This window comes from Antedon bifida, chromosome 4 (genome assembly GCF_963402885.1).
Source record: "Antedon bifida chromosome 4, ecAntBifi1.1, whole genome shotgun sequence".
Taxonomy (NCBI): domain Eukaryota; kingdom Metazoa; phylum Echinodermata; class Crinoidea; order Comatulida; family Antedonidae; genus Antedon; species Antedon bifida.
The window spans coordinates 4,192,634-4,219,245 of record NC_136229.1 but is presented as its reverse complement, the minus strand read 5'-3'; the positions used below and the strand labels follow the sequence as shown (position 1 = coordinate 4,219,245).

Genomic DNA, 26,612 nt, shown 5'->3' with positions numbered 1-26,612 from the left:
CACTATCAGTTTTTGTATGTGCACAAATGCTCTGTATTCTTGCTTAGTATGCCATTGCATGTGTTGCGGACTGAACATTTTGAAATAGTGGGCGCTGAACTGAACCAAATCTCTCTTTTTCATTATTGCGAAATTCAGGAAGAGATCCCGCATCGATTTGCCTACTTGCCTTTTTTCGGACATTAAACCTACAAAACGTTTTTCTTTTTCTCGAATGACTGGTGTGTGTCCAATTCAATACACAATCAAAAAATTATGAATCAAAATATTCTATTATCTTTATGATGCGCAAATATTTATTCAATCTAATACTTTAATAATTACATCACAAACTGTTACTGTTGCATACAAGAAATTATTACTTATATCTACCCTTATATTTATTATATTTATTTTTAGAATATGCATATGGCATATCATTATGCATCATCAATATTGCTATAGTTTAAAGACCTGTGTACACTATCAAACAAACAAAAATTGTGATGTGCCCATATATGGACATGATGATGTCATATCACTACCACATTTGGGCAGATCGCATTTTTTGTTGTGACAATCTAGTTTGATATTGTAGACAGAGAATGAAAATAAAAAAATAAAAATTACTTTGTATAATATTTTCTCATGGTTTGATTATTCAAACACAGTCTACCAGTAATTATTATTTATACAGTTAGTTACAGAGAACTTGATTCAAGTAACGGTAAAATATCCTAACCAAAATTTTAACACAAAACGCACCGTTCATTTCGATTTAAAATCAATAATATTGCACAGTTGATATTAAATTATAATGAAATACGTTTGGTTCATATTTATCTTCATAGAATTTATAACTATAATTATAAATTAAATTATATAAAATATTTCAGAATGAAACACTTAAAGGCACTGTGTTGTTTTCACAAAAATAATTATAATATTCTAATAAAATTTCTACGGACTTTACAAACCATTGAATACAGATTAAATTACAACAATTTTATTTAATGGACAATCATTATGTTTTCAGCAACAACATGCTTTTGGCATTCATAATTTACTAGGGCGGATTCAAAGTTAGAAAACAAAGAAACAAAACAAATACAGTATACATGGTCAAATAGAAAATAGAGGAGGGGTGGGGGAGGGGTATGTAAATTATTTTTATCTAAAATGACTCCCTAGCGTACTTGATAAAAATAATTAATGAACATTTTTTTACGTACTAATCTTTCATTTGTTCTTCTGCGTTTTTAAGAGAGTTCTCCAATGGGGGCGCTTTCCAACCATAGCTTGTGCAGGAAGCGATATAAATCATCTGTCACAGATACCTGTAAAAAATGTTTTGGTGGTAACTTAAAATTGTACAATTTCAATTAGTTGTTTTATTGTAGAGTAGTAGATGTTTCTGTTAACCTTTGACACAAGGTTTTCTTTCTGCAGGGTCATCCAGGGTTAATTAAACGTTCAGAATTGTTGCCAAGCACTTACTTTATATGGTGTTGGGTTCAGTGCTCTCTTGTGATCATCTCGCAGGGACTTGATCGATGCAATGGTGTCTGCACGCACTTCTTGCAGTGACCTCAAAGGTCTGACGATCTGAAAATAAGGGTTTAACTGGACATTTATTCTGGTCAATAGCTACTCAGTACAGCCTTGGGCCAAACAGAAATGGACCGACCATGGAGAGTGAGTGAGTGGTTGGTTGAGCGGTCAAGACAGTGGAACCGTAACTATGTATCCATAACATCGGGTCTGAGGCTCACTCGCTCCATGGTTCTGGTGATAGAACAAGTCTTCTCAGATAAGCACTATAAACTGTAGGTACACATCTAGCTCATGTGCACTTAGAACCTAGTACATCTTTCGAGACGAGTAGGGTGTTACCCCGGTGTACTAGTACACACACTGATCATAACTGGGCCCTCTTGACTGAAGAGGTTACCCAGTATAAATAACTCATTCAAGAGAGTGACATCACTACATGGTGCTATGAGTGGTTTACTTACCTTACCATCTTTCCAAAATATGACATGTAATTTTTCTACTCTTGATGGATTGACATAAGCTCGTTTTGATTCCTGAAAAACCAAAATATCATTCCATTCAATTACTTTTATTTCACATCTGTTTGCCTACAATCAAAGTGTGATGTGCCCATATATGGACATGATGATACCACTACCATATTTGGGTATATCTCTACCATATTTGTGCACATCACACTATTTTGTCAAACTAGTTTGATAATGTAGACAGAGCCTTAGAGACTAGAGAATGTTCTTTTCATTTCTCTTTTCGTTGCAGACATATACAGTACAGTATGTACAGTAGCTTGGTTAGTAACCTCTTTTTTTTCAACTGTGTTCTTTGCTACTCTGCAGAGTTGGCTGTTGTTGCCTTAGGATATCACTTACTTTAGGTTGTGTCTGTTCATATTCAACTAGATTTTGATCCTACTTACAGCACCTCATATTATAATATACATATGTTTAGGATTTACCTATTTTAAAGTTCTGTCTACACTATCAAACTATATGTGACAAAAAAAGTGTGATGTGCCCAAATATGGTAGTGATATGACATCATCATGTCCATATATGGGCACATCACATTTTCTGTCACATCAAGTTTGATAGTGTGGACGGAGCTTTAGGTAAGTTATTTTAGAACTTTGATATATTAATTACAGTAACTGTAACTTACACTAAAGGGATGTCTGCACAGTACCCTTTTGTTCGGCTCTGGTTCTGCCTCAGCAGTTACATGTTGCAAGAGGTCAATCAGGGCTTTTCCTATAAAAGAAAAATCAACTATTATATCCAAACAGTGGCACTGGTGTATAACCTGCCTCTTGTTTAAGAGTTACTGGTTCAATTCTCCTGCTCTCGCTATCAATTTAAAGGTGGTAAAAATAGCATAATTCTAATCTTTTGTGATGTGCCCATAATATGGACATGATGATGTCATATCACTACCATATTTGGGCATATCGCTACCATATTTGAGCACATCACACTTGTTTTGTCGAACTTGTTTGATAGTGTAGACAGAGCTCTAGAGAGTGTTTGTAATTTGTGTGTACAAATTGTTTGCTATTCCATACACATGGGGTGTAAAATGACCGGAATTGTACTGGAAATGTTCTACACTACAAAAATTATCTTCCATCTTGGATTCAATATGGAATCCAAAATGGGTCTCCGATCCTGTGGCGGGTATCTTTTTGTGAAAGAACAGAAAGACAATTAATGCAGCAACTAGACAATGTCAGATTAAGCCTATAGCTAGCGTACGATGTTTGTACGTTACCACTCTTTAGCTTGGCCTATAAAATCGGGTGCAGGTCAAGTCGGCCCCAAACCGTCTCGGCCAAAGTCAAATCGGCCCCACGTCAAGTCGGCCCCAAGTCAACTCGGCCTCAAGTCAACTCGGCCTCAAGTCAACTCGGCCTCACATCAACTCGGCCAAAAACTAATCGGTCAACTCGGCCACAATAAAGTATGGAACGCAAAAAGTGCTTAATATTATTATGATTATTACTATCCACGCTTTAAAAAAAATGAAGAAATAAGAAAAATACTCATATAAAAAATGATCTCATTGCCGATATGAATAGAAGTACCCGCGTGTTACAAAAACACGTGCAGGTACAGCATTTTAGTAAATCGAAGACGTAGGCCTACGTTCCACCATTTGGCCATAGAAAACATGATCGTACATCGTTTTGGCGTGCCTCGTTTTTGTCCATGATTTGCGTTTTTAAAAAAAGGGAATCCCCCGGTCAGCGAAAACACGTAGCAGTTGTAGATATCGAAATAGCTACCAAACAAAGGCACAGGGAGGCGCAGCTACGAATTGGTTTCAGATGTTGTCGCCTAATCAAATGGATATGCATACACTGAAAAAAATCTACGCGTGATTCAACCATATAGTTAACATTAATATTTTATACCTCAATGATTCAACCAAACAATCTAATTACTACACCTATAATAGTTTATGTCCTCGCATATCGGACATGAATTTTGACGCACGAACGAACATAGTTTAGTTTAGTTATAATGGGAAAGTTTAGGCTATGCCTTTTTAAACCCCATATCAACTACATCATCATTATTGGGCCTACAATGTGTTCCTATTTATTAATATTATCCAAATGTTCATTGTAATAAGTAATAATGATTGCTTATCATTCTTATTTTTGTTGCTAAATGTATCATTGTCTAAATATTAATATTCATTAAAAGTCAGAATTATTCATGATTCATAGGTAAAAAAATGTGAAGAAATATCAATCCCCTTCCTTTGCACTTTTTGCGTTCCATACTTTAATGGGGCCGAGTTGACCGATTATTTTTTGGCCGAGTTGACGTGAGGCCGGGTTGACTTGGGGCCGAGTTGACGTGGGGCCGAGTTGACTTGGGGCCGAGTTGACCTGGGGCCGACTTGACTTTGGCCGAGACAGTTTAGGGCCGACTTGGATCGAAATCATAAAATCTACAGTAAGCCTACTTAGGTAGTGCATTGTTTCCCTCTTTTAGTATCATAATTTACCATAAAATGTACATTTAAGACAAGGAATGACCTGGTTTAATGTTTTTAAAGTAATATATGCATTGTTTTTACAAAACATCAACTATTGTAGGCAATGGGTCTTTAAATTAAGTATACATTAAATTATTTCCATTTCTTGTGTAATACCTACCATCGTGACTGTAGAGCCGAAAGACCTGTTTCCTTCCTGGTATTGTCACCTTTTCCACCTCATGACTCAGCTTAATCCTGGGTTTCCCATCCACCTCCACAAGCTTTAAAAAAAACACAAATCATAACAGGTAAGATATAACATTTACTGCAGAGTGGGGTTGTGGCTTGGTGGTTAAGATGCTTGGCTACCAATCCAAGGGTCTTGGGTTCAAGTCCTGTCAGTCCTGTTCATATGTCAGAATGACAATTTACAACTCCATTCCCAAAGACTTGTATTAAGATGTTGTTTATTTAGAGCATCTTGTGTATACGTTTGTCTTGTGGCATTGCCACCTTTAGGGATAGTGAATGAATTATCTTATGGTTATCATTGGCAATTTTCCTAAACGTATAAGAGATCAAAAATAATAACATTTTAGTGCAGTAATAATAATGTTTGGGTTACTGCAGTCTTGGTATTACTGCATTAATAATTGATCTATTATATTAATATTTATTGTATCCACTATCAAAGACTGAATTGAAATACACTAAACAAATATAGAAATTTGAACATTGTATAATAGTTTTTTTTAAATAATTAAAATCCCATAAAAAATGTATTTAACATTACAATTGAATTTAAGTGTATTTAGAAATAATTATTACCTACAGTATTTACAAGCTAAATTATTAACAAAACACAATTAACAATATAGTATTTGAATATGGTATTATAATATTTTATGATATAATAGTTTGAATAGTAATGGTAAAATATTTGTTTTTTTTTAATAATGAAAGTTCAATAACATTTTAATTAACATTACAATTGAATTAATAGAATACACTATCGGGTATTCATGTCGATTGTAAATACCCTCGCGTGCGCCGCATCCCCACTAACGCACTCTGATATTATTTGTATACTACCGCATAGTTGTGTATTAAAAGTACTATAATATCTATAGATGTAGACAACACTTGCACTACAAGGAGATTGGAGATGTTTCTTAGTATTACTGGAGTAACTGCAGTAATAATGAACCAATATTACCTTATAAACGCATCCAAGTGCAGGCTGTTTTTGACAAGTTACTAGGTGAGTACCAATACCAAAACTGTCAATTTGATGAACCTAATTATATACAAAATATTAATAACAATAAAGTTAATAATCATAACAATGATATTTTTTTTTGTATAACAAATATTAAAGATGTATTGTCTCCCAAAAACAAGGAAAATGAAAGAATTATAAAATCGGACTTTGAATAGGCCATTTTGCAGCTTAAAGTTAATCACTTTTGTAGAAAAAAACAGGAAAAACAATTTGTTTTCATTAATAAAAAGACAAAATAAATAATTGCCTTCAACCAAAAACCAATTGGCTGACCATTTTGTGCTTTAAATTACATTTTTTTTATCCAATATTTAGTAAAAGTAAATAACTATTATGTAAAAATAAAATTGTATATTCAACAACAAAAATTTACAAAATTATTTTTTCAGGGGGTCAATACATCTTTTACGAATACGAATAGAACTTTATTGCAATCAAACGAAAGATTGAAGTTTAACAAAAGCGTTTCACTCAGAAAAATAAAATGCAATATACAAATATAAAAGACATTCAGAAATGTAGAACATACAATCAAAAAATTAAAACAAAATTACAATAAAAAATCACTTATTATAAAAACAATAAATATAAAATTCAAATAGTTAAAGACATAGGCCTGCAGGATAAAAATTTAAAAGTATTAAAAATGTTTACAAATTTAAAAAATGTTAAAAACTTCAAAAATTTTCAATAATATTTACACACAAAGGTACGGAAGGTCGCGGAAACATAACACAAAATGTTTACCATTTTTGGAATAATCCGTGATTAATAATAAACGTTTTTGAACGGTTAGTTTTAACTCTAGGGATACAGAACTCACGGAGTCTTCTAAGATTATAAGCAGCAGAAGGAGCCTCCGGTAACAAATGATTCAATCTGTGACTGGGGTCTTTGATTTTAACAAAAAAATCCTTGCACAGTCGAACACGGCGGTCTTCTAAGGTAGAAAAACCAAGGAAGCTGCGGGCATCGGAATAAGTAGCATGCGGAAAAATACATTTAAAGGCCCTTCTCTGAATTTGTTCAAGTTGTTGATTCTGTTGCTTCGTAATATTTGATCCCCAAACTGGGGCCGCATATTCTAATATTGGTCTAATGATACTAGTATAAAATTGGACAAGTGCGGGGGCATCCAGGCCTGCCCTCCGCACCTGTTTGAGAAAGTACATTCTAGAATTACATTTACTAATCATTTGATCAATATGAGGTTGCCATGACAAATTATGAGAAATAATTACACCAAGAAGTTTAAATTCGTCAACACGTTCCAGATTACAATCTCCAACATGGAGTGGCTCAAAAGCAGTCTTTGACCTTTTACAACTAATTCTCATCTCTTTCGTTTTCTTAATATTAAGGTACATATTGTTATCCTTAGCCCACTGGACAGTTTCGTCAAGAGTGGTTTGGAGTACAGTTGCCCCATCGTTGCCGACGCGTTCATGGATGGAGGTGTCGTCCATGTATTTCATGCACGGCACCCCATCCAGAAGATCGTCGACAAAGATGATAAACAACATGGGCCCCAACCAGGATCCTTGGGGGATACCACCCTTAACGACTGTCCAAGGGGACAATTCATCGCCTAGTTTAACACGTTGTTTTCTATCACATAGAAAAGCATAGATCCAAGAGATTAGATGGTCTTCGACCCCTAAATTATACAACTTATCAATTAATATATTATGGTCAATTAAATCATAAGCCTTTTTGAAATCAAGCAATAATAATCTCATTTCATCTCCTTGGTCAGTAGCATTAAAGCATTCGTTTAACAAAAGTATAAGAGCGTCAGTGGTAGACACACCCTTAGAGCAACCAAATTGGTTCAACTTGATTTTATCTTTAATTTGGACCCAAATCATTTCCCCTACGATCCCTTCAATAACTTTCATGGTGGTGGAAGTCAGCGAAATAGGACGCAAGTCATTCTCAAGAACCTTAGGTGGGTTAACCTTTGGAATGGGGATTATATCGGCTGACTTCCAAAGCATGGGGAGAACCCCTTCCCTTAAACTGGAGTTAACTATTGCACTTATTGGCTTGGAAAGGACATTGGCAAAATCACGTAGTACCCACGGAGGGATTCCGTCCGGGCCTGGGGCTTTATTACATTTCACAAGTTTAAGCTTAGACTCAATTGTCTCTGGCGTGATAATTAAATGGGGTGGTACTACAGTGTTACAATCATTGGTTTTTGGTTCAAGAGGTTTGAACTCAGAAGTCAGGGACTGGAAAAAACCACTAATTTTCGTGGTAAGATCGTATACGTTCCCGTTACATAATTCATTAGCCATAGTTTTAAAGTACTTAGTACCCTTTCCGAGATTAAGAAATTGTTTAATACCCCTCCACCAAGATTTAGAATCGGACGAGAATAACTGGGCAATACTATTACGATAAAAATCACCTCTCAAAGATTTAGCCATTCGGTTAGATAAGTTTCTAAGTTTCTTATATTCGGCAGACATGGGGTCAATTGCAAAAGCTGCTTGCCGTCTAGAAACGATACCTTTAAACGCATTATTTACCCATGGCTTATCTTTAAGAAGTCTTTTAATCGTTACTTGGGGGAAGTGTAAATTTAAGAGTTCAGAAATGTTCTTATGATACAGTTCAAACTGGTTACAGCATCCATCCATTCGATATAAATCTTGCCATCTAATGTTATTAATGTCGCGTTCGAAGTTTTCCTTGGCACCCGGTTTACAGCTACGCTTTGTATGGTAAGCGAAGACGTTAGGCGATTTAAATGTTCCTACGATTGGGGTGCATACGATGACGTTGTGGTCAGACAGTCCTAAAGGTGATTCTTTAGTAGGTGCATTAAAAACATCGCTCATATTAGTATATATTAAATCAAGTGATGCGCGATCTCTAGTTGAAACTTTATCTGTTTTAAGGGATACTTAACAATAAGGTTGTCTCTCATTCGGTTGAAGTCTCCTGTGACGATTATTCCTGATTCCGGATGTTTACTACAAATATAATCTAAACTCTGTGTAATGTGAGACGCCATTTCCCAATCATTATTTACAGAACTCTCCGGGTGATAGATAAGGCCGTAGGAGATGTTCGAATATTGTCGCGGCAAACGTTTTGGCCGGGTTGTTATCCACACACTTTCCAGTGATTCGTTATTAAGTTCAGACCAAACTCGATAAGATAGGTCTTCACGAACATACATGATGATACCTCCACCGCTGCGATTTTGCCTATCACGTCGCACCATCGAGTATCCCTCTAACTCTATCAACTTGTCAGGAAACGCGGGATTTAAGTGAGTCTCAGTAATTGCAATCACGACAGGTTTAGATTTCCTAACGCGTGTAGCCAGTTCATCCATTTTATTATTTAGAGATCGAGCATTTGTGACAATAGAGTTAATATTCATAACAATGGTATTGTTTGATGATAGAAATAATAATTATATTTTTTATTCAGTAGTAAACAATGATATATACCTGTTCATTGAGGGAATGTAAAGTGTCTTCATTGATATCATTACTAGCTACTATAGTTAATTGTTCAAACCATGGCACGTTGAATCTATAAAAAATAAATTTACATTACATATCTCTTTATTGTCAAAATGTAAAATAATAATAATAATAACATTGCTCAACTTATTTGACAAAAAGACCAAATAAAAAGCTATCGCTTGTTTGGATTTGGCCTTGTAAATGAAATACAAAGTAACAGACACTAGATAGTTATAAATAAATACAAATAATAATAATAATTAAAACACATAAAATATAAAATAAATGTCATTGAATAGCAGTAGAACTGATCAATAGTAAAAATAACTTTCAAGTTCAAGTTCAACTTAAACATTTATTTTCTTTCTTTCTAAACTATTACAATAATACAAATTAATAAGATACATAAATACGAATTTAAAATAATTCATTTCAATAAATATATATTTAAAAAAGAACAATATTTGGATAGTAAATAATGTTTAACTTTAATTGTAAACATTTTTTTTAATGAGATCATTCTTAAATCATATGGTAAATTATTCCATAGTTAAACAAATTAAATTAAAAAGAAGCGGGGCAGTTCGTAGTTTATCATTACCATCAATTAGTATCTAATCACTGGCTGTATGAACTTTGCATATACAGTATAAATATTAGGAAATATAAATATTAGGAGATAAGAATACACAGATCTCACAACTTCCATTTTTGTGGTTTAAAGTGCAAATTCAAAATCTAGTAAAATATTACTCTACTTACGTTTTACCAATGCTTTGAAATATGGATCGAATACGTTTTGATTGGTAGGCTAAATCCCCACTATCTAAACGTATACCGATTGAACGGTAGCCAAGGTCATTCAATGCGAGGGCGACTGTACAAAAATTAGGAATACCACTCCTAGAACAAAAGAATATTCAATTCAAAGATTTTATATTGTATTACATTATCAATTAAAATGATTCTAATGATCGTTGCTATGTAAACAAACAAAATAGAGGGTGGTATTTACGATTTTATTTTCAAAACCCCAGTGTTGCTACTGTAGGTTTGTGTGAATGGGGTATCGCCGGAGTTTCTCGACGTTTCGAATGGTCACAAACCCTTGGTGTGAAAGGGGTATTATGTACATGTTTGTTTGGAAAGGTACTTAATTCAAAATTATTAACTGGGCCTTTTTTCGATTCACATTGCTCTTCGAATGCATTGTTTTTTTAAAGAAAAAAATGGTACTAACTTGAATACATCATAGGTATCGACTAAAGCTAAAAAACCAGTTGGGAATGCCGATGCATATGATATAAACGCTGCCAGTTCACTGGATTTGGTTTGCTCTTCAACAATCTCAAGATGTTTGGAAACTTTTGACAACCACTGTTTGCATAGCTCTTTAAAATTCTTCTTTTCTGTGCTACCATTCGCTGGTTTTATATCCTAAAAAATACATTTTTTAGTTTATTTCAACAATTTCCATAAGCCAGACAGGGTTAATCTTCTCCGACGGGAGGGGCGGGGGCCCAGGTAGGGTTTAGATACTACAGTCGGACAACACTAACAGGGGTAAATGGGTTATTTCTAGAGTGACTAGAGTACGAGTAGTGATGAAAAATTGAAGTAGAAAACATTGTATGTTGATTTTGCATCATAATTTGAAATTATAACAGTGTTACAGCTTTCTGTGGCTCTTAATAGATGTATATAGGTAACACAGATTTAAAACAATACACTAAAGCTCTGTCTACACTATCAAACTTTATGTGACAAAAAATGTGATGTAGCCATATATGGACATGATGTCATATCACTACCACATTTGGGCATATCACTACCATATTTGGGCTCATCACACTTTTTTGTCAAACTAGTTTAATAGTGTATACAGAGCTTTAGTGTATTGTTTTAAATTCTAAATCTATATTTAACATACAATGCCTGAAAGTTCTTCGAAGCTTGTAAATGACGAAACAAATGCATGAGCGTGAGTCCCACGAACTGGTATACCATAAAGTTTGCCAGCCAATACATTACTGGATCCATCAAAACCTACAATGTAAAAAGACAGAGAAGGTACCTAAAATACATGAAAATCACAATAAAGCTCTGTCTACACTATTAAACGTTATGTGACAAAAAAATGTGATGTGCCCATATATGGACATGATGATGTCATATCACTACCATATTTGGGCATATCACTACCATATTTGGGCACACCACACTTTTTTTGTCAAACTAGTTTGATAGTGTAGACAGAGTTTTAGTAAGGCTTTTATAATCAATATTTTGTTTAAATTCAATAATTGATTGGAAGAAAAAAACAGGTTTTGACTGCATGCATTGTTGCTGGTACAATGGTCTCAATGTGAACAAAAATGCTTTGTCATCACGTATTTTGCAGTGATTTATCAATCAATCTATCAATTAATCAATGTTTGTGTTTACCTCCCATGTAACAATACTTAGAAGCAGTCAAACCCCCATCTGGTCCCTGTGCTCTTCGCAACCCAAACTCAAGAAGGGACTTCTTTTCCCCTGCAGCCAGCTTGAATCGAGCTGCATTTGTAGCTACAAGACTGAAAATAAATGAAAGTATGATTTATATTACAAGATGCTTAGTTTTCAAGGGGTTGTTGCAGCTGGATCTCTTCTGATTTTAAATTTCAATCCGTCTTTCCTCTATCCTTTGAATGTTAACTTCATTAAAATGTTTTGTTCGAATCTACGAAATAATAAGTCACAATGTTCCTCTAACCTGGCATAGTTGATCAGCGTTAACAGCGTGGTCTCTAGGAGCTGAGCCACGGGTAAAGGTCCTTCGACACGCAATAACGGTATTCTTGGGAACACAACAGTGCCTTCTGGGATAGCATACAGTGTGATCTTCGAGGCATCCAAGTTGTGGAGGTAATCAAAGAACTCTGGTTCGGTCGTTGCAGGCAACACTGATTTTAGGTATGTAATGTCTGGAAGCAAATAATATTAAGAACATATGTAAGCACTAGCTAGAGGAGGTCATTGATCGAGAAAAAATATTTAAAAAAATGTAATATATTATAATTAAATTATACTGTATATAATATATTTAACATTGTTTGTGTCTATATATACATATAGCCTAGTTTTCTTGACTGGATGCACTAACAAAAACAAATGGTGCACACTAAAAAGTATAACGGTATATACCTAGGCCTAAATGTATATAGGCCCTAGGCTAAGCCTACCTGAATCGGAGAACTTAAATTTCTTGAGGAATTTCAGGCAATCTCCCAGGCCAGCGAAAATGGTAAATTCCCCACCGAATGGACTTCTTCGAAAATACAGATCAAAGACTGCGTTGGAAGTGCGTTTCTCACACTTCCAGTACGCGTATGCCATTGTTATTTGATAAAGGTCTGTCAATAATGGCTGTACGACACCATTTGGAACTTCTGATGAAGATAAAAATTCAGTCGAAGTTTCCATTTTCCCTTGTTTTGTTGCAAACAGGTTTCTCTCTGATCCTATTTTCAAGTGTTTTGTTGGTGTTTGCCGCACGCATGAATGAATAGAGGGCGCAATCCACCTTAATTAAAAACTTGTCTCAAAATAATAAATATTGCAAACTGATCGATGATCAAAATGGGATACTTATGTCTTGGCGGGAATAACAAAAATTAAAAGTTATAAGCATAAATCTAAAATAACAAAAAGTAAGAAAGTTTAAACTTACCTAAGGAAAACACTTAATCTAAGGGTAAAAAATAATAATAAATATTCATGACTTGTCCCATTGTCCAATCAGGATTTATTTCAACTGTGGTCTCTAATTACTTCTCTAAGAACTAATTTGCATATTTAAAAAAATAGTAAGGGGTTGGAGTATTTATAGGCCTAGACTAATTTGTATGGTGAGGATCAAGAAAAAATAAGTCTAGATGCTACTAACACTAAACTTCTGTGCAGGCTAGACCTAAATCTGTAACTCGAAAATGTTGTTCAGTGTAATGACAATTCCACCATTTCTGTCGACGTATCTGGTGAGATTCCTATCGTAATTTGTTAGTTTATAGGACCTCCACGAATCAGCGCATCTCCGTAGTAGTCCTTCCACCCTAAATTTACCAGTATTTTTTTTATGTTTAAATTTAAATTCCAGGTGACCTATGACCAATGGGTCCACCAAGGAGTCATAGCAATTGTCCTGCCCACTATGAAAAGCTACAGATAACAATAATGTTCATAATCTTTTTAGAATTGTTTCTTATCATCACTTATTACTACACAAAGCCGTTTTATTGTGCATAATTGTTGAAGGCAGATAAAGTTCAAAATACATTTGCTGTAAAACGAACAAGTTACAATTTAAATGACATTTTGACCATTTTAATCATAATGAAAATAAAATAATTGTATTTTATTGATAATATATAATAATCACTTCTTGAAGAGTGCAATTACTCGTTGTCATTCATCATCATTCATTACCATTATACTCGCGTGTAAAAAATGAGTAAACATGGCTATAATTATTAATTGTCGGGTACAAATTTTACTTTCAGCAATATAACAGTGTTATTAACCAATCAAATACATTTTTATTAATGTTGTTATGGTTACTTGATCTAGTTGCCATCTCTGTTTAAATTCTTGGTTGAACCAAACGCCGTCACTTTTGTTAGATGGTTTACTTAGCAAACTCCACTATACAAGGTATGTGCAATATATTTTATAAATATTTTATCCAGCAAAGGATTGAATTTAATATCTTGGTACAAGATGTTCTGCATCAATGGTTCAGCACCCGTCTATATTATTCAGAAGTATAACCCTGTGGTCGCCAGGGACCCAGATCTACACGAGATATTACTCGTCTTGCTGTCCCTAAAACTAGTAGACTATTATTTGGTGATAAATAATTTTCTGTCATTGGACCTAAATTATGGAATAATTTACCTTAATGTGCGTATAGCTCCAAGTGTACAATGTTTTATACAATTGTTAACAAGTTTTCTTTTCCCTATAAGGAATAATTTTGATGTTCTATTTGTCCTTGTATACTGCTCTGATTAATGTACAGCGCTTTGGTCTTGTTTTCTTTTATAGGTAATCTCCCATTTTTCTCCCAATCATTAATGCAAGCATATACAGTATAAAGTAATTTATAGTATTCATTATAGTTTTTCAACAGCAGATCACTTGTACATCATGCCGCTTTTGAATAATTCACATCAACGGATATTTCTGAAGATATTTCTATTATTGAGTATGCTGTTTCAGCCGTGTAGTTGTTGTAAGTAACAAAAAAAAAAATTAAATGGAAAAATCTCGTATGACTGCTGCCCGGCTTAAGCTCTGTCTACACTATCAAACAAGTTAGACAAACAAAAGTGTGATGTGCCAAATATGGTAATGATATTCCTAAATATGGTAGTTATATGACATCATCATGTCCATATATGGGCACAACACATAAAGTGTGATAGTGTAAACAAGGCTTTAATAAAAAAGAATGTATAGGTAAAACAAAGTTTCACGCCGGCCATAGACTTGCAGGTGCTCGGTTGCTACATGACACTAAGCTCGCCTTGTCAAGATAGGAACTCTTAACAGTCTTTTGATTTTATGTCTGGCTGCGACAAATGCTAACAGTACTGTACTATGAACATCATAATCTCCGTGGCGCGTGGTGTCTCATAAGGAGCGTTACACAGCCACAGATAAACCCTTTGATCTCCGGAGTTTAGCATCCACTTGTTAGATTGCCTTGGGAAAAGGTAAACTAGGAAAAAAACGAACACAAACTTGTATTTAAATTTCAAAAGTAGCCTCTATATACCCCCTGTTTTTTTAACAACTCATTTCATATATTTTCATTTGTGATAGCCTATGTTTCGTACAAGAAGGAAGCTGAACTTTTAACAAGTTCCAAATTGCTCTTCTTCACACCAAGTGCTGATGCAGTTACAGACGGCAGTGATGACGTGTGTTTACAAACCGGTAGGCCTAGAAGTATTGTGTTTTGGAGGTTCTTTTTTCCCATATGGATAAGTTATGTTAATTCGTATCCTTAAAATGATAGGTCTTTATATATATGTATCCTTATATTTTTCAAGAATATTACACAAGAACATTATCAATCCATTCAAGATTCAATTTTATCTTGCCAATTAAAAATAAAATGGATGATATGAGTACATTTTCAAAATTGTAAAATGTAGGCCTATATTAATAAAATTATTACTATATACAACATTTATACTATTTAAAACAATCAATATATTTTTAAAAAAGACATGAATAACCAGAGGGATACAAATGTTTAAAAGCAACATATAAGAACATAAAAAATATTACTATGCTTAGGCCTAATTGATTCAATTTAGATTATTCAGCGTTATACAACCTGATCGAGTAAGGAACAAAGGATCTTTTATATCTCTCGGTTCTACATCTAATAGATCAGATCATTTCTCTCGGAGCGCATTTTATGATAATTACTATATAACGGGTGTTTTGCGTCTTTCTGAATATTATTAGCGGTTTTAGATTTAATACATTTATGACAATTTAAAAATTCTCTTCATTCAACTATAACTGAACTTTAAATTGTACATTATCTCTGTGTAATTACAATTATTTTTTTTGATGATTGTTGATTGCTCAATTTGTTTTTGCCTTTTTTGTTTTGAATTTTTACAATTTATGTCATATTGTAGTTTTCATATTTATGATCTTTTGATCTGTATTTTATATTTTTTAAAGTTTATGTGTGTTTTCAATTTTTATGTGATTTATGTATGTGGTTTGGAGTATTGGAGAGCCACTTTGATAGTGCTTGCACTGTTGGCAATCCTCAGGGTACACTCCATCCACACTTCGTTTGTTAATGTTGGTTTCTTTCTGTTTGTATACCTGGAAATTGAATAAATAAATGAATAAATAAAAAATAAAGACATATTTCCTTCAGCGAATTTATAATTCATTTCTTCACGATGCGTTGGATAGAAGTTTTATCCATGAGCAATAATGGAGGTTTTTTTCTTTTGCTCTTTTTTCGCCGTTTTATAGTAAAAGTATAATAATTGCTGTGACATCACTCTTATCCATGACAATGTGAAGCTCTGTCTACACTATCAAACTAGTTTGACAAAAAAAAGTGTGTGTGTGCCCAAATATGGTAGTGATACTCAAATATGGTATGATGTGACATCATGTCCATATTGGCACATGAATTTTTTTTTTGCCACATAAAGTTTGATAATGTAGACAGATAGACAGAACTGGAGTTTAGGTGACGTTATTTTCAAACCAATGGCCTGGCGGCGTTAAACGCAAATTATTTTTTACAGTGTACACTCGATTTATTGTGTTTTCAGTTCCGACCAACTCCATTACGTTTAGAATTACAAGGCTACTACTGCATCATTATCCATCTATCTAAACATTTTTTTCTATTTCTATACATAAGATTTATCACTGCAAATTGATATGGAAAGGTCATACAGCGTTTCATTGGTGACAATTATCAATCATATTGGTGGTAAATATATTTTTATTAATTTTTTCAATGAACATTATTGCCATTTGGGCAAGCGTCGATCGTACATGAAGTAATTAAGCTACTTTAAAAATGTTAACTGGTTAGCGTCGGGTTTGCTCCTGTTGTCACATGTGTATTGTTAGAGCTGTTTAATGTGTCTGTATCATAGACATATTCTGTGATACACCATCACATGTGAAACACATACATTAACCTTAACGTAACCTTCCATGATACAGGCATCACATTTAGACTTATGAGAGGCTGTAGGCCTATTACGGAATATGCCTGTGATATTTGACAATTATTGTCATAGATGGAGATACAGCATGCCTTGAGGATCGGTCAGTTAGCAATCTAATAACATGATGCTGAGCTCCGGATATTCAAAAGATTTATCTGTTTCTGCCTGCGACACAACCAGACACCGCGCGCCGTACATCGCTACAGTAGGCCTACTGTTGGCATTGTCGCAGCCAGACATAAGATCAAAGGACTGTTATGAGTTTCTATGTATCTTGGCGAGGCGAGTTCAGTATCCTGTTGTTAGATTGCCTTGGTACACTCTGATTGTGCATTATGTGTAATAATTGTACTATTTCTATAATCCTAACAATGGTGTTCTGATTTGTCATAGAATACAGAAGAGGTTTGATCGGTAGTCAAGTTGAAATATCGAATAATCTTTGTGGTCCTGTTATAAATGAAAGCATGGTCAACGAAAGTGCCATCGTTGACGTCATCTGTAACCCGCCTGTAACTGGTCAGCATGTGAGGATACGATTTGGAGGATTTCTTCAGTTCGTTCACATTTGTGAAATCCGCGTCTACAGTGATGAAATTGAAAAGAGTTAGTGACTAAATATTGTATTTTTATTAAAACATCATTGAGTGAGGCATGGTTACATTTTTAATATAATATAGAATTGTTTGATGTGAGTGTGAATAAAAAATAACAAATGTTGGTTTTTGTTAAATGGCAGGTGAATGCACTTCGGATCCCTATGCTCGTGATTATAATGGAATTGTCGATGTTACAAGCAGTGGTATAATCTGCCAAAAATGGACCGCAGTTTGGCCTCATATCTCCTGGTACCGGTTTGGAGATTATAATCTTTGCCGTAATTCAGATTGGGATACGGCTTGGTGTTATACAATAGATCCAGCGGTCAGGTATCGAATGTGTGACGTCCCAGAAACCGGTAGCACGTGTCCGCGTGGTAAGACTGAGACTAAAGCTCTGTCTACACTATCAAACTAGTTTGACAATAAAAGTGTGATTTGCCCAAATATGGTAGTGATATTCCCCAATTTGGTAGTGATATGACATCATCGTGTCCATGTATGGGCACATCACATTTTTTTGGCACATAAAGTTTGATAGTGTAGACAGAGCACTATGCAGGCATAACCTACCATAACTTATGTAACTTTGCTTATTTTTTATAATATTGCCCAATTGTTGATACTTCTGTTTCAAGAAAAACCATTATTTTATAATTTAAATAAAGTTGAAATTAATGTTATATTGATGCTACACAAATACCATTCTCCAAATACAATTATTATTATATTGATGCATTTACAATTTATTATGTTGTGTGTTTTTCCCTTAAATTAGATTTTTTTTTTTAAATTCCATTTTTTTAGACAAATATGAAGATAATTTACAACCTTTGAACACTTGCAACGGGGTTTCTCATTGGTTGATGCATGACGATTCAAAGTTTGCTTCAGGAGTTTATGGCGCTTCTGAACAGCCAATCAAAATTAACGTACCATCGAACATCATAGCCTGCATACCGAACGACAGACGGTTCCATACCTGTTCGAATAGTTTCACACTGGCCTTTTACATGTTCCCTTACAGACACTCAAACGGACCAATAGTAACATTTGGTAACACAGCCAATACAAGGTTCACCATTGTGCAGGTTGTTCCGAACAGTGCATATAACCTGTATAATTCAGATATAATAGTTACATACGGGAACTCTGACGTTCTTCGAACGAACGTGCTGCTTCCAGAGACTTGGACGTTTCTGGCTATAACGTTTGATGGTCAGCATAAGCTTCTGACGGTTTGGCGAGACGGTGAAATTGCAAGAATTGCAAACACCGCGTTTACAAGTATAGATATGGACTTTGACGACGTTCAATTTGGATTGTTCGACAACAGTTTTGATGGAGTAGTAGCGCACATAAGGTGGTTTCAAATGTACGATCGAGTTTTAAATGAGGCGGAGGTAAAGGCAGCGAAAAACAAACGTACGTAAAATTATAATATATAAATCTTGGTTTCCAAAGGCGCACACGGAACGCAAGACGTATGCGCTACACATAAAGCTTCATGGTTCTTCCCCTTTAACGCAACGACGTAAGCGCGACGTAAGCAATTTAACCAATCACAAGCGATGGATTATCTGAATTTTCGCTTGTGATTGGTCGACTCGCTTGCGTTGCGTCCTAGTGGGAACCAAGCTAAAGGCGGACACGCAGCGCAAAGACGTATGCGTTACGCATAAAGCTTGGTTCCTAACAACCCTACTTCATTGCGGTAATTTGACAAACCAATTGTCGATAGAGGTCAACTGCGTTAAGTCCAAGTGGAGACCAAGCTTTGAGTGATACGACAGTTATACAATTTCGTCGCTTGTGATTGGTAAAATTATTTATGTCGACGCGCACCTCCTTGTCTCAGTGGGAACCTAAAAATGGCTTATGAATCTTATGTTTTATTAGCAGAGATACGGTATTTTATTTTTCAGAGATTGAAAAATGCGATGGTTTATTCCAAGAAGTCGCACCACAAACTGAAAATGTTAAAGACCGTCTTATACACATCTCTTCAAGTCCAACCGTCACAATGTGTGCCATCAGATGTCGCCACAATCTAAGTTGTTTTGTTTTTCACCACAACAGAAGCACATGGACATGTTCACACTATCAAAGTGCAATAGTTGATCCGTCGATCACTGGAAAGGTTTATCAGTGGAAACAGAGAATTTGAATGTTTCAATAACTGATCTGTTTTAATTGATTGAGTAAATTTTAAATATAAATATTGTAAAATATTATACTGTATATCGTAAAGCACTCGTGGACGAGACTAGTGGTGTAAAACTCTGTCTACACTATCAAACTTTATGTGACAAAAAAGTGTGATGTACCCAAATATGGTAGTGATATGCTTAAATATGGTAGTGATGTGACATGATCATGTCCATGGGCACATCATTTTGTTTTTGTCACACAAAGTTTGACAGAGCTTAAAAGACAGTAGTTTTCGATCTGACGCGTCGAAGTGACGTTATTTGCTAAAAACGCAATAGACAAATTTTTGTTAGTAATCCGTATTGTGCAATGTAATGAACTCGACGTTGTAGATTTATAATACTGATATAACTATTGAATTTCAATATTAATTCGTAAAATGCGTACATCAAATATTCATTAACGTATCTTCAATTTCCTCAATCCATATTTTTAACAAAATATTACCAATAATACATTTTTCATTATTTTATTTCTTTCTACATTTTGCAAGCTATAATAGCAAATTTCAATCATAATAAAAATAATGTGAATCTATGTGTAACTTCATGACATCCTATTCAAACAAAGGTGATTTTTTATGGTATATTACATTTTTTTTATAGGACTCTATATTTATTTATAGTTAATAATTTATTTTTATTAATATTTTTTTTTATCTTTCGTGGGAATCAGCCACCTTTATTGTAATTTCTTCTCATTTTCATTAACATGACATAACTAGATATTTATGAAAGTTTTACATTACAATCAATTTAACCCGATGTATACTATAATGTTCTTAAGACGTAAAGATAAGCATCTATACAGATGATGAAGCTATAGAAGAACCGTTAATAAAATAATTATTTAAATATACATTATACATATTTTATATTTTTAATTTACTGTGCAGCTAATTGATTGATTTTAATGATTTAGAAAAATATAAACATAAATTTACTGTAAAAGTACAGTAGCATACAAAAAGAAACTGAAAATTTAAAATTAATTTAGTTGCAGATGTGTCATGGTTTTAGAACTGTGTCAAACTTAACTATGTGCTTTTTGGCGATCGGCTTAGTTTAATCAAATACTATAAGCAAAAAAAACCCCACCAAACACTAACAATGTTTAACCATGGTTTAACAAACATTAGGCCAACCGGTAATATCTTTTAATACATATTACGGCAATACAATCAAAAGTAAAGTGAACAAGATAGGTTGAAAAGGTTAGCCTAACGAATTAAAGATACATACATATAATTAGTAGATAACAATTTCCAACAGTAAAACCCTAATAAATGGTATACTGAAGGTAAATCAATAGTACATTAAGTATAATTGTATGTCTTTATTATCTGTAGCTAATAAGATAAGCCAATTATACTTAATGACATGTTTTATTATATCCGGTGTTTAATCCAATATTAAAAACTTTGATCTCGGTTATTTTATTTTTTTTATATTTTTTATTCAGTTCACAACCAACAGCGATGAAACCGTCATTAACAGGTTGAATCTAAACATAATAAACTATAATAATATATTCATATTAGCAACAATAACATGAACTTAGATTGGAACATTACAGAGATTTAAAAGTTTTCCCTTAAATACATTTGAACTATTATAAAATAAATCAATATCCAAACAAGTAACAAGATCACTATTATGTGTTATGTAACCTGCTGAAAAATACCTCGTTTTGTGCATTCAACACGACCACAAGGAACGTGAAGCAAACACTTGCTACGAGTACCAATTGGTATACTTAAACAAAGCAACAAGAGGACAATCAAAAACAGAATTTTTTCATTTTTTTTTTTCATTTCAGAACATTTATTTCTCTTTTCTTTTCTATTAACAGTGTTTGTGAAAAAACAATTTTAAATAAGAGAGGCGAACCCCAGAAAGTGTAAACTTTAAAAATTGAAAGAGTTGTTTAAAAATACCATATCAAAAACAACTCCCCGATTAATTTTCAAGAGAAATAAGAGAAACATTATAATTAGGACAAGTGCGAGTAAGGAATCTAATCAATTTGTTGACCATCACTGGTTTTTTAATCGATACGGTAACTACGCAACTACTCAATAAAAGATAAGAAAAAATGTGAACAATTATTAATCTATTTATATAAAAAAAGCAGGACACACCTTATCTATATTTAAAAATCTACACTTGCGATTTAGCGGAAGTAAAGGAGAAATTCCACCTGTCTATAGATCAAACATCTAGCTCTAAAGTTTTTAAAAGTAAATTCCATGCAGTTATAAAACAATAAATTCAATCATTACACATAGGCGATTAATAAACACTAAGTTAATCAATTAAATTCACCAGCTTATAAGTGATATTAAATCATTCAGCTGTCAAGTCTCATGTAAAATTTCCAAAAGTCTCGATCTTCTGTAAGCTACACATCGTACGTACAGTCTCCCAAAAAAAGCCGATCTTATGGAAATTAAACATTTCAACTTGACAGTTCTGTATAATAACAATATTCACTTAACACAATGTTATGTGAATTATTTAGATATATAGTGTTTTTAGAAGATAAGGATATTATTTGTTCAAACCCAATTATGTCGGCAATCTTTTGCACGTTTTATAAAACTGACGCGAATATGTTGGCAATCTTTTGAACGTTAAAGAAAACTGACGCGAATATGTCGGCAATCTTCTGTACGTTAAAGAAAATTGACGCGAATATGTTGGCAATCTTCTGTACGTTAAAGAAAACTGACGCGAATATGTTGGCAATCGAATCTTGTACGTTTTAGAAAATTAACGTCTGGTGATGCAGAGTATCTGAAACGACAACATTTCCATTTGCGAGCACTGCGATATCTTCTGGAGTACCGATACTAGCTTCAACATCATTGCCAAATATGTATCTGTGTTCCATTCTGGGTTCCATCACTATAATTTTTCTCTGACCTCTATCGACAACCAGAAGATTTCCAGTAGAATCAAACGTTAGCCCTGCAACTTCCTCAAATCGCTTAGCCGGATTCTCTCCCTTTACCTCTTGTATTTTTTTACCTTCAGGTGTATAAACAAGTACAGTATTTGACATACTATCAGTGGTATAAATGCAATTACTAGGCCCTATAGTTACGTAGAACGGACGTGAATTTTTATTGTCAGAACGGAATTCCTGTTTCTTAGTTATTGTTTTATCGAACATCAAAACACATCCATTAGCACGATCACATATGTAAATATTCTTCTTAAAATCTGTGGTTATTCCCCAGATATCGGAGAATGTCTGCTTCCCGGTTACATCAAGTACGCCTAAATATTTTCCTCTGGTTGTATAGTGCATCAGTTGACCCTTTCTAGAAATGCTGACCAACAGACTAGTACCTCCAAAGGTGCACACGTCAACGACAGAGGGCAGGGGGAACTTCATATATCTGTCACAGTCTATGCATTCCAAAGCACTGCCATCGAACGATTGAAATAATTTAACTGCGTTGTTACCACAGTCTGCTACTGCAAATATGTCGTCTTTCACGGCTGTAACACCTTTTGGTACGTTGAAATCATCCCGTCCTTTTCCTAACGTCCCAATTCTCAATTTTAGGTCTGCATTAGAATAAGCCAAGGACGATTGTATAAGGTGGTCTCTATGAATTGGTGATCTAGTTTTCCTAATAGCACCAGATTGAGCAGGCTCCTTTGAATCCACTGGACTGTCGAGTGAAGTCCAGGATATGCCACTATCACTAGCCCCACTGTCACTCAAAGCACTATCACTTGACGGGTGACGTCGTAAGTAGTTAATTCCCTCTACTCTTAGATTAGGAATATTATGTAAGTGTATATTAGCAGGAACATGTGATAATATTCTATTCGTACGAATCTTTACTATTTGCTCTGCCGGTTCTGACGTCACAATAACTTCTGGTACTGACGGTATGACATCTTCAGATAAGACCTCTTCCGCAATATCTGTACTTGTCGTACTAGCGGGCTCTACAATTATTTTACCATACGTATTTATATTAGCTTTTAACCTTTTCTTAGGAGCGGATCTATCAATAAACACAATAACTTTTGGAACCCTTGATCTTGACGTTTTCGCTCTTCGAAACATTTCCATGAAATCAGACGACGTAGAAATGAATCTTTCCATTTTTGAAATATTTTCTTCTGTTTTTCTTTCAGAAAGAACATTTCTAGCCTCTATACAAAACGCTTTGATTTGTTTAATTTCTTTCTGACTCTCGCGAAACTGTGTGTTTAGAATGTCTATCTCGCTACGTTCTAACGTATCTATTTGCTCAAACAGATTTTCCTGCCTACTTCTAACTAAGGAAAGCAACTCTTCCATTCTTTCCGTGATAACCAATTTTACCCTTCTACCACTTTTAACTAAATTGTTAATATCCCCCTCGATCCTACTCAGAATATTATGGTATATTTCTTCGGAGGTTTCAAGAATGTTAAGCTGTTCAACGAGCATTGCCATAACAGTATCTTCATTAATAACTTCATTGTCACCATCAGCACTTGTAGGCCTACCACCATAAAAGACTGCCGTCTCGTCCTCTTTCGGACTTGCCGACTGGGGGCTGTAATACGTATCCGCACATACAGCAATTTGCTTAAGTTGCAGATTAACCGGAAACAGACGAGTCCATTCTTTTGGTATCTTATGCAGCGTACCACAATCGGCGCAAGTGAGAACCCCAGTACGCCGACTCCTCTCGATGCATTTGTTGCACACTGTGTGTTGACATGGTAACGTGCGTTGTACGCGTTGATATGATTGGCAGGAGGAACAATCTAGAAGTAGTAGTAGTGTGACTCGAATGGAAGCTTCAACATTTTCTTCTGCAGACGTCATAACTCTAATGGTCAATATGTTGTAACCTTGATAGTATAACTTTAACCACATCAACCCGATGTACGCAATTAACAAATCAACGACTATCATAGCAAATGCTGGTTGAAGATAAGTCTACAAAAATAAAAAAATTGAGTAAGCAAGTCGCTTAGAAAACAAGTTTATTTCTTCTTTGTTTAGCGCTTGGGCGCAACGTAACTTACGAGGCGCAACGCAGGTAGTGAGTTGATCACAAGCGACAGTTCGGTTGATCCCCATCGAGTCGTGATTGGCACACACGTGACAACCTGTACTCTAGTATAGTGCGCAACGTATTGTTGCGTCCGAGTGGGAACCAAGATAGTAATAGTCGCTAAAGTTTGTTTTTTCTTTGCTCCATACAACTCGCGGGATGAAGGGCACGTAGATTTGACTCACAAAACGATGGATTACCAAACTATGCGCTGTACCACGTTAAATTACGTTGCTTTGCTTTTATCTGTGGACTCCAAACGAGACAGAAGATGTTCTGTGCTTAAATCGATATCACGGATGGCGAAATCCTCATATCAGACCCAAGGCATAAACCTACTCATTATACAAACTTATCTATTAACTATTCTTGTTATTATGCTATTTAGTTTATTATGTAAGGGTTATTAAAGCCTTTTTAAAACCCCATCATTTGTGTTCTTTGTAGATTCAATTTTCTCCTATCTTTTTTAACATATTATGTTGATAATGCCATGCCTGCAGCCCTGATCCTGTTTTCAGGGTCCGACTATAACAGTCACCAACATGATAATTTTGAGCAATTCTTAGTACTATCTGGGTAAATATAATAATTGTCCACCTGAAAAATTCAATTTTTGTTGTTGAATATGCTTCTTTTTGACCAAAAATTGAATCGATTTACCTGAAGAAACTATACTTTATCAAAAATTATGCAAGTTGAATAAAAAAAAATTATTTTTTCATTTTATTTTTGTTAATTCGTTTTCCGTGGTTTTTTTTACGGAAGTGATTAACTTTATTAAAACTACAAAATAACCTATTTCAAAGTCTGATTTTCTTGTTTTTGGGGGGACAATGTACATCTTAAAGCTGATTAAGATTATGATCGTCAGGGCAAAATAAATAGAATGTAAGGAAGGTTACGATTATTATTGTTGTTTATTTTTATTAATATAATTTTTCTAATAAGCATTAACTGTACTGAAAACATAAGTTGCCACAAAAACGTAAGCAGCTAGAAATTAATGGACGAGTCCTATCGGGGATTTTCCCCATGACGTCACAGATCTATATACGATTTAGTAAAATTTTAGCGTTCGAAAATAACTTGGAAAGTACACCATGATTATAAATAGGCATATGTAATTTGAAATATTGAGTAATTCATGGAACATAATATAAACTATATTACGGTATAGCTTTAAAAAAAAATGATTTTATAATGAGTCACACCTAAAAACCTAGGCCTAAGTGGGTTTTTACAGAAAGTTATTCTCAAAGCTTACCCTGGGTTTAGTCCAGGGTTGAGGTCAATAATTTACTTACAATTTCATCCAAAAATAATTGTGTACAATTATAGTGGGTAGACCTAACCAAATGGATGTGAGCTGTAAATACAAGCCTAAGATGGCAGTTTCCGGCATGAAGTATATATTTTTAAATTATCATACTTGCTGGCATGAAACTATGTGATTACTGGTCAATTTTTATTTATTTTTTTGGTCACAGATTTTGTTAGCAAACCTACCTTCAGGTTCTCTGTCATGCAATCCATGGGCACCGTCACGTCATCATCTCCATTATGCGTCGACTTATGACTAAACGCAGATACGGACGCACAGTGGTTTTCGGTCGACTAATCATAGTTCAAACACAATACGTCATGGGAGATTAAAATAGGCCTGTAAACAGTTTTCAAACG

General features: G+C 34.4%; 3 protein-coding genes across 3 annotated transcripts; 1 reads left to right on the top strand and 2 right to left on the bottom strand.

Moving 5' to 3' along the window:
* Positions 1-291: 291 nt before the first annotated feature.
* On the bottom strand, positions 292-12,774 carry LOC144839944 (nicotinate phosphoribosyltransferase-like). The gene is made up of 13 exons (XM_078695534.1): positions 12,507-12,774; positions 12,038-12,248; positions 11,728-11,858; positions 11,213-11,328; positions 10,523-10,719; positions 10,045-10,185; positions 9,265-9,349; positions 5,732-5,812; positions 4,694-4,796; positions 2,692-2,780; positions 1,995-2,066; positions 1,477-1,584; positions 292-1,316 (listed from the first exon to the last, which is right to left on the bottom strand). Exons 1-13 carry the CDS (start codon positions 12,745-12,747, stop codon positions 1,239-1,241), a joined length of 1,653 nt encoding a protein of 550 aa, XP_078551660.1. The 5' UTR covers positions 12,748-12,774; the 3' UTR covers positions 292-1,238.
* A 1,695-nt stretch (positions 12,775-14,469) lies between these two features.
* On the top strand, positions 14,470-20,431 carry LOC144841430 (uncharacterized). Its single transcript, XM_078697758.1, has 7 exons — positions 14,470-14,554; positions 15,148-15,261; positions 16,733-16,804; positions 17,442-17,654; positions 17,788-18,024; positions 18,455-19,072; positions 19,573-20,431. The coding sequence occupies exons 1-7, from the start codon at positions 14,470-14,472 to the stop codon at positions 19,812-19,814; spliced, it is 1,581 nt and encodes a 526-aa protein (XP_078553884.1). The 3' UTR covers positions 19,815-20,431.
* LOC144839933 (uncharacterized) lies at positions 20,405-26,519 on the bottom strand. Its single transcript, XM_078695519.1, has 2 exons — positions 26,439-26,519; positions 20,405-24,811 (listed from the first exon to the last, which is right to left on the bottom strand). Exons 1-2 carry the CDS (start codon positions 26,463-26,465, stop codon positions 22,622-22,624), a joined length of 2,217 nt encoding a protein of 738 aa, XP_078551645.1. The 5' UTR covers positions 26,466-26,519; the 3' UTR covers positions 20,405-22,621.
* Between the last annotated feature and the right edge of the window lie 93 nt (positions 26,520-26,612).

Coding starts and splice junctions, on each gene's coding strand:
- LOC144839944 (XM_078695534.1), bottom strand. CDS start 12,747: ATGGAAACTTCGACTGAATTTTTATCTTCATCAGAAGTTCCAAATGGT. Junction 9,350..10,044: donor TTTCAAAGCATTGGTAAAAC/GTAAGTAGAGTA, acceptor TATTTTTTATAG/ATTCAACGTGCCATGGTTTG. Junction 2,781..4,693: donor TCGGCTCTACAGTCACGATG/GTAGGTATTACA, acceptor TTTCTTTTATAG/GAAAAGCCCTGATTGACCTC.
- LOC144841430 (XM_078697758.1), top strand. CDS start 14,470: ATGCCGCTTTTGAATAATTCACATCAACGGATATTTCTGAAGATATTT. Junction 18,025..18,454: donor CGGTAGCACGTGTCCGCGTG/GTAAGACTGAGA, acceptor CCATTTTTTTAG/ACAAATATGAAGATAATTTA. Junction 19,073..19,572: donor AAAGGCAGCGAAAAACAAAC/GTACGTAAAATT, acceptor TTTATTTTTCAG/AGATTGAAAAATGCGATGGT.
- LOC144839933 (XM_078695519.1), bottom strand. CDS start 26,465: ATGGATTGCATGACAGAGAACCTGAAG. Junction 24,812..26,438: donor GCATGACAGAGAACCTGAAG/GTAGGTTTGCTA, acceptor TTATTTTTGTAG/ACTTATCTTCAACCAGCATT.